The sequence below is a fragment of the Nymphalis io genome, chromosome 5 (genome assembly GCF_905147045.1).
Source record: "Nymphalis io chromosome 5, ilAglIoxx1.1, whole genome shotgun sequence".
Taxonomy (NCBI): Eukaryota; Metazoa; Arthropoda; class Insecta; order Lepidoptera; family Nymphalidae; genus Nymphalis; species Nymphalis io.
Genome location: NC_065892.1, coordinates 9,789,555 through 9,798,383, shown reverse-complemented (window position 1 = coordinate 9,798,383; position 8,829 = coordinate 9,789,555). Strand labels below are relative to the sequence as shown.

The following is an 8,829-nucleotide window of genomic DNA, read 5'->3' as shown; positions in this document are numbered from 1 at the left end:
ACATAATGAATTGATCATTTATGGAAGTTAAATCATTTTAAAAGTATCTACTACATTTTTTTAAAGTAATTTCAACAATTTATCTTCATTAAACAAGAAACATATTTAATTGACACGATAAGTAGCAATATCAAATTTTAAAATACATGATTGTAAGTGATTTCTCTCCCTAGGTTTTTAATAAGTTTATTTGAATTCATATTTCATATAAATTCATAATACTTTTAATTTATTATCAATACATCCTTCAAACATATTTTACATGTTGTACGTACGGCTCTATTAGAAAAAAATAAATTATCAGGTGCTAAATCACAAGGAATATAAAATATTATTAAGGCAATATCTTGACAGCGATTTACAGCGGTATGCGTTAACTGTATCTGAGAACACGCAATTATTACGTCTAACGCATTCACTTTCGTTGATTTGCATGCTTAGATGCGTTTTGAAACGAAAACGCTCTGATATTGTAATTGATATTAAAACAATTTATAACTTCCTTCTTTTAACCAAATATACCGTACAAGTAATATACTTTTATATTTTTTTGATAATAATGAAAAATAAAATGAAAAATTAATGATAATGAAAAATTAATTGAAAAAAAATTCAATTGACATACATTGTAATATATTGCTTTTATATAACAGACTTAACTTTTACATACGTATTTATTTTCTGGATAAAGAATTTATATTGTTAAATAATTGTAACATCCACTTACCGAGAAAACACCAATTATAAGAATTTCATTTCTCTTAATCGACAGTCACAATGTTATGCAGTAAGTTAACAAATATTCATTCAGTATACACTGCAATCACTTTACACTAGAATCACTAACACTCTTATCGTTCGGCACTCATAATTAACAATTTTAAGCAAGTCTACCCTACAAGTTAATTATTACTATATTTCTTGCTACAGTGTAGATGGTAACAGCATGTCAAGAAATTAATTTAAGTAAATTTATATTGTGAAGTATGTATTTTTAAGTTGTTTTTAAATGCTTTAACATTTAACGTTTGGGATAAAAAAGTGAGATTTTTAAGGATAAGTCAAATCCTCTAAGAAGTGAATAATTAATTGTGATTTAATATTAAAAATTTCACATTAAATAAAGATGCTTTACTTAAGTATTTATGGCATTTTTCGTAGGCTATTTTGTTTATGTAAATATAATGAATAAATAGTAATCTCTATAAGACGACCCCCTTGTATTTTTTATTTGCGTCTTATATTTAACATCTTATTGGAATATAATAACCCTGTAAGATATTATCAAAAAATAATAGATATAATATTATCTACACGAATTTCGGTCAAATGTTTTGATAAAATTTGCTATATGTAATTTAATGCAATAAATTATAATTCAACACGTTGAACAATCTCAAATAAAGTCTTAGCCCAGTAGGATATTAGGCTATTACTTTAGAACAATTAAAAAAAACCCACAAATCTATGAGATTTGTTTTATTCTATGTAAAAAAACCACACAAATCTTAAGTAGTAGAATTAAAGAGGGAAAAATATAAATGAAATATTTCAAGCTTGCAGTCTACATTATTATTATTAAAATACAGTTATTTTTATTTATAAGCTAACGTCAATCTAAGTAGCTACTACACTAAACATATTCACTCTATAACAGAACTCTTAAGATTAAGAGTTCAATACTTAACACATTTTTTTAGGTTAACCTAAATTTAATTTTACAAAAATAACCGCTTCTCTTTTTTTTATAAAAAAGCAGTATTTTTTTCATTAAAAATATTTATATTTGTGTAATTTTTATGCTTTATATATATTTTTTCTATGCATTTAGCATAGACAATCGTTAAATGAATTCTTACTCGTATCTTAGATTTAAGGAAACGTATTATGTTTTCTATCCGGGATGGAATATTGGTGTAAGTATGACTATAGACAATACAGTAATTAAACAAGGCATCCTAGGTACGTGGCTGTGGTTATTAATGTGTGCAAACGTATATATTCATACGCATAGTCCAGTTATCACGGTGTGCGTTTATAAATAGGTAAGTGATGGACATTGCATGCCGTCTTCGCGTAGCCTCAACCTTGGATATGGACAGGTTTACACAATGTTTTGCTGAAAAATAAAAAAATATATATATCTAAGTTTAAAAAATAGTGAAGGAGGATAAAATACATGGTGAATTTGATTGCATAGAGGACAAGTGATTATGGCTAAGCTACTAGCTGTGTTGGTAAGCTGTGATTTTGAAATTATTAATTTATAATATTACGTATAGCAAATTATTTTTCAAATTTTTTACAAATTAATCCAAATAATCTTGATGTTTAAAACTAAATATTAATGACTCATTACTTTTTTTAAAAAATCTTAAGAATAATCTAACCTTTTTTAAATATAGAATTGCTATTTTAATACATGAAAATAATTTTAATGTAAAAATTATACGTATATTTTTTTCAGGTTATCTTAGGGAAAATTTATTTATCAATACAGCAAGAAGACCACTTTGTTGATGACTCTATAAAACACCAACCATCCGTTGAAGTATGTATACTTGTTTTATTTTATAATATCATTTCTTTTTTATATTAAAATGTATGTACTTGATATGAGGACTTTGTACCTCATATTAAATAAAGAGTTATAAATGTAATAATTTCTTTCGTTTTAGTTTATTGCTAAAATTACATATCACTGATTAATATTTAATATTTGGTATATTTCTTTATATTCTCATTTCATTGTTAATGTGTCTTTGTCCAGTTTTCACGGTTTTATTATTTGACGGTAGATACATACGTAAGGCATATATGTATACATAAGTTTAAACATTAAATTATAATGTCATTGACGATACTTAAATATAAATCTTTTGATAAATATAATTTTAATTCAAATTTCTATTTTTATGATCTTAAGTGTTGCGGTAATTCCTAATTCAAGTTATATCAAGTTACGTTACAAGATATGAACTACAAAATATAAAATAATTGCCAGCATGTTTCCATACGCGTGTATATAGATATGATATTAATAAATGAAAAGCATATAACCTCTAATAACACAATATAATCGAATACAGCCTTAAATTACCATATACGGATAAAATGAGAACTGTTTTCAATAAGCGGGCTAATTTACGAAATACTCGTTATGTTATGTCGCTGGATACGCAAATATTGAAAGTGAGACGGTGTCGAAATATAATGGACCAGTATTGATATCGTTCAGCCACATTTCCCCATAACCAGCTTTAAAGTGGGTAAAATTATGAACCAGTTACTGTTTTTATATATTTTTAATAAGTATCGACAGTGACATAATAAGCTGTAATAAGCAGTTAGACTCAAAGTAATTTTGTATGTAATCTGTTAGCATATAACTGGGCAGCAACATATAACTGTACTAAAAAAACAAAACATATTTATAATTGTACTTTTATGTTTCTTGTTATTAATGTATAGAAATAATATTACAATGAATTTATTATTTGTATACTTAGATTTGATCTTACTGGTAGGATTTAGGGGCAGTCAGATAAAATAAATAAAAGTATCATATGAAATCTTGAAACCAATTGAATAACTCTTTAAATTAAGAAATTAATTTTTGGTCACGAGTTATGTAATTTTAATTCCAATGAAAAGTGAACGTGAAATACGGAAACAAACGAGTCAACGATCCGTCATTGACATTGAGTTGAGCGATGCGCAAGCGCATGCGGCTCGCTCATCTTGAACTTGAGAAGATGGCCGCGGGCGAGTGACATTTGGCGAATTATGTTTACAAACAGAAACCCGTTAAATGATCTTTACTCGATGATGACGTCATTCAGACGTATCCATTGAGTGACATTTTTAAAATTGTTATTAGTTATGCCTAGTGATTTCACTCGCTTTACATTTGAATTACACGTGCACGCTATAAATGGATTTTGGACATTACAAAACCAGTTTATCTAAGGCAGGAATATATTTTTAAAATTGTACCATTACTTCTCCATAATCAGATCTTTATAGTATTAGTACAGAAATAAACATAAACATTGAACGCTCGGCTTATACGAGGATAACTTTTTTACGTGTATACTTTCTATTTTTTTTTTCACAAAGTTCGTTCTCAATATGTTCAATGTTTTTACAAAATATTACGGTTACAGATTTGGTTTTCGAATGGATAATAAAAGTCGTGATTTTACTAAACCAATCTGTCTTATATCTTGATTATTCTTGCTATGAGTTAACAATCCATAACATCATTCAAAATAATTTTATTTATCGCATGACAATATTAAGATAATGATGTAATTAAATAACTAATTGATTAAATGTTATTAAAAATCGGTTCGTGTTACGTCTTTGATGTTCACTCCATATAAGATTAATAAATTATCATGAAAGTTTAAACGTGTAATACATCAATGTCATGCGAGTAATAAAGAGTCTTAATAAATGTAGCTGATAGTAAAAAAGTATAGCTGTATTCAAGTAGCGTAGCGTAAAGGAAAGCGTTGAAAGTGAGTGCTATTAGATAGAAGAACTGACATCTGTACTCTCACATCTTTTCGCCTTGATTACACAAGTTGCATTCCAAGTTTATGGAAACTATTAAAAGACTCATTGATTATTCAGAATACTAAAGTATAATCAATAGACATGCAACGAATCGTCATAATAAGTAAAATACGGAGTCAATGCACGCAAGGTATCATTTCACAAATTCTTCACTTGTTGTTTTTTTGCTGTCTAGAACGTCAATAATTAAAAGCCGTCTAAGAATTCGTAAATTTATTACTCATAAATTTGTATAATATTGTTCTTCATTTTAGGAAAATCCAAACTATTCTTTTGGTTATGGAGTTTCTGATACTCATACCGGTGATGTTAAGACTGTTTGGGAAGCTAAACAAGGTGACACTGTAAAAGGTATTCATAATTATTATAATAATTTATTTACGAATTATAAAACATAATATAATCCCCATATATTTTTATGAAATAAGTTATATATCATTTTAATTTTCATAGGTCATTACAGTGTGATAGAACCAGATGGTTCTATGAGAACTGTAGAATACTCTGCTGGACCTAATTCCGGATTTACGGCAACAGTCAACAATGATGGTTTACACAATAAACCAATAGCTGATGCCGACATTATGGAAGATAAAGTTCTGAGAGACTATGACAGATATTATGACTTTTCGGAGGACACTGATATAGAACAATCATACAAAGGGAGTGAAAGAAAACGGAATCGACATCCATATGAATCATTATTTAAAGATTATTCATTAATGAAACGACCGAAATACCCGACCGATTTAGAGCCTAGTGAGTATACTCACAGCTTTAGCATCAAGCACCCACATGAAGATCTAGATTCTGATGCAACTGCATACAGTCATGTTGGATTGAAATTTGATCCAAACTGTAAAACGAAACACAAAAAGAAAAACAATCTTTACACTAATGTAGACTTAGACTTTCGAAGGCAAAAATATCCATCCTTGACATCAGACTCTTATAATAATGGCTTTGATAAGTATGTTGGTGATTCGTCTAATATGGAAAAGCTTATACAAATGTATAAGCAAAATGAACAGTATAAACCTTCAAAGCCAGAGGAATATAATTCATGGTCATCTACAAAAAATGGACACCAAGGCTTATCAGATCTACAATTAGAAGATACATATTCTGACTATATTCCTCCAAGACCCAAAAAGAAATATAAGCCTCATAAAACCCCAGAACTGTTTGAGTCTGAAGATCTCGACGATTATGTTTTAGTGCCTAAAAAGAAACACAAAAAACCTTTCAGAGCAGTAGAATCTTCTGAATATCAACCAGATATGGATGAGGCTTATGATGATAATTATGACGATGACAGGTATCATAAGCCCCCACGAGGTAATCACAAAGAAGTTGTACGGAAAATCGTTAAGAAAAAGAAGCCTGCGATAAATATTTTAGATATATTCGATATATAAGTTATTTACAAACTAGTTTAGGTACATTTCGGCATTATTTAATTATTGGCATTATAAAATATTATTTAAGAATCATTATTCTAGAAATCGTTAAAATTGTATATCACTGCTTAAAAAGTTAAATGTGTTTCTGATTATTTAAAAAACGTATAAGATAATATAAATCATGTCTCTTGTTTAATTTATTTTTAAATTATGACTGATCCTTGATGTTATTTAATAAAATCTTTATTGTTAATGCTTTTTATTGTGAAATTTGCACCTCTCTTTTTGACGATTTATTTTATTGATAGTAAAATTTTAATAAATACAATATATAAGCAAACTAAATACCTAGGGTGAAGCGTTCACTTCAAATTGAAGCCTCTTTGTTATTATTATTACAATTATTTGAAATAATAAATAACTTATTGATTGTATAATAAAAAACTTTTTTTTATAATAAAAAATAATTTCTTTACCTAATATAAATAACAGTGGACCTAATTAATATTATAAGCAAAATATTTTAATTATGCAATTGTTTCGTGGCAATGTAATTAGTTTTGACAGGGCGATATCAGTTAAATGCGCTTGCGCAACCGATCTCACAATGATAGTGAAAGTAAAGAAACTGGAGCGAACGGGTGTGTAGGCCACGTATTACCTCACAAGGACGTTCAAAGTATTTCACTCATATACAGCTATTTATATTTTCCATATAGTGAACTTATGAAAAGTATATAAAATAACTGCGAATAAGTTTTTTAATTTTTTTTTTTCAAGGAGTAATATGTTATCATTGACATAAATGTTTTATCTATTTTGGTTTATCTTTATAACAATCTCGCGTACAAAACAATCGTATGATTTTTGGCTATTGTTTTTACTGATAATCAAAAAATCTAATATGAGTCAATTTGCTTATTTCATCACATATAATATTAATTAAATATTATACATAGAAAAAAAAATTGAATATTATATCTAAATAAATTTTATTTGACTTAAAAAATTCTTGATTTTTTTCTTTTTTAAGAATTTTATTAACTACTTTTAAACGACACGAATTTAGTTTAAAATATTGGTGTTCAATTTATCGTTTAAAATCTCAGGTTAATATTTATCTAAGAAAATTTCTCATCAACAAATTATGAATTTTAAAAGGATTCTATGAGTAAATCATTGACATATACATATAACGCTAAATTATAAATATATTGAAGATTAATGTTTAAAAGTAATTAAATTAGAAACAAAATCAATGTAGGAGATTGCATTGATTAATGGATTTCCATTGGAATTTGAGTTAGTTAACTTGGGTAAATTAAATACAGTAACGGACAATCTTGGTGGCCTGATCATTATTGAAACATTATCTTAGCACGAAAGACTTGAAAGTGAATGTTAAAATTAAATAATGCGAAAACCGTTCGATAAATTTTAATACTTCGCAACGTAAATGTGAAAGTCTATTTTTTAAATTAAAATTCGTATTTATTACATATCCGAAAAATACCGGACATCCTCACATTTCATTTCATAATGATATCAAGCAATGTTAGAAAAACTTTAATAATGTTACGGAAACTGATAATTACTTAAATGAATAGAAATTCTGCACATATAGGAATAAATTACGCACTTTTAGCGACGATGTGCGTGGTAATGAACTCATTATTTCACGTTTATATTTTTTGCAACAAATTACTTTGTGCCTACTTATTATTAAACACCAATTTTAAATACTTATTAATTATTGACGACGAATGAATGATGACGGCTATTTCCAATTATTTTCTTACAAATGTCGTGTTGAAATACAGTCTAAATCCGCAATCATGTTCACAGTATATAAGTAATCTGTGGTAAAGTTTAATATTTTATTAATAAATCGTGCTCTAATAATAGCTTAGTGAAAAATGATCTAGATAAGGCCAGAATGTGTTCCAAATTCAACTTTGTCTCACGAGTGGTGTTATGTTTTATTCAACATACGCATGTGGTCGTGAACATTCACCACTGGGCGCGGCCGTGACACGACACCATTGTCGCAATACCAAAGACACACTCTTTCTCGTTTTACCCTTTTAGATTAATCCGTTCATTCTAACGTATCAACTATTATTACTACATTACGCTTAAGGAGGTTATTAAAATGAGGTCTTTTATAATTGATATAAGTATTTTGTACATTATATTTATTATAACGTATACTGAAACTAATTGTATTGTTTTATACACACAAATTTTATGTGATACAAGCCTTAATTAAATAAGCCTTTGATTGAATTTAACAAAATTTGTGAAATTTATACCGTTAATTCAAGATAGATAATAGTAGTATATATAACCCCTGATATATGCCTAGACCTACTGGCCACTGGGCCTAGCCAAAAATAATTTAAAATTTACTCTAATTGTTTCGGGTTGAAGCTCCTCAAATGTCACACCTTGACCTAGGAGCCTTGGATCTTTAAGTCCGGGCCTGAGTATCAAGAAACTATTGAATATTTTAATAATAATTTATTCATAATACTATTAAATTTAATAAAAAAAAGGAAAATTATAAAAAAATATTATTTATTAAAAAGTCTTTGAATGCATTTGATATAATCTGCACAGTTAAGTATGTTATATCAATTTGCGCCACCATTAAACCAGTTTTCTTATCTATAATAGTGATTACTCAATTTAATACCTACATGTAAATAGACCTACTAATACATATACATTAACTATAAGCTTGTTTAAATTAATTTATGTATTGATTGTAACAGTTAACGTCACGGAAAATAATTATATTTATTTTTAGAAACGTATTAAATATGACGAGATCTTCAATAGTTTT

General features: G+C 27.5%; 1 protein-coding gene across 1 annotated transcript; it reads left to right on the top strand.

Annotated features, from left to right (window-relative positions):
• Positions 1-2,042: 2,042 nt before the first annotated feature.
• Positions 2,043-6,107, top strand: LOC126768679 (uncharacterized). Its single transcript, XM_050486932.1, has 4 exons — positions 2,043-2,237; positions 2,468-2,551; positions 4,836-4,932; positions 5,035-6,107. The coding sequence occupies exons 1-4, from the start codon at positions 2,214-2,216 to the stop codon at positions 5,997-5,999; spliced, it is 1,170 nt and encodes a 389-aa protein (XP_050342889.1). The 5' UTR covers positions 2,043-2,213; the 3' UTR covers positions 6,000-6,107.
• Positions 6,108-8,829: the final 2,722 nt, after the last annotated feature.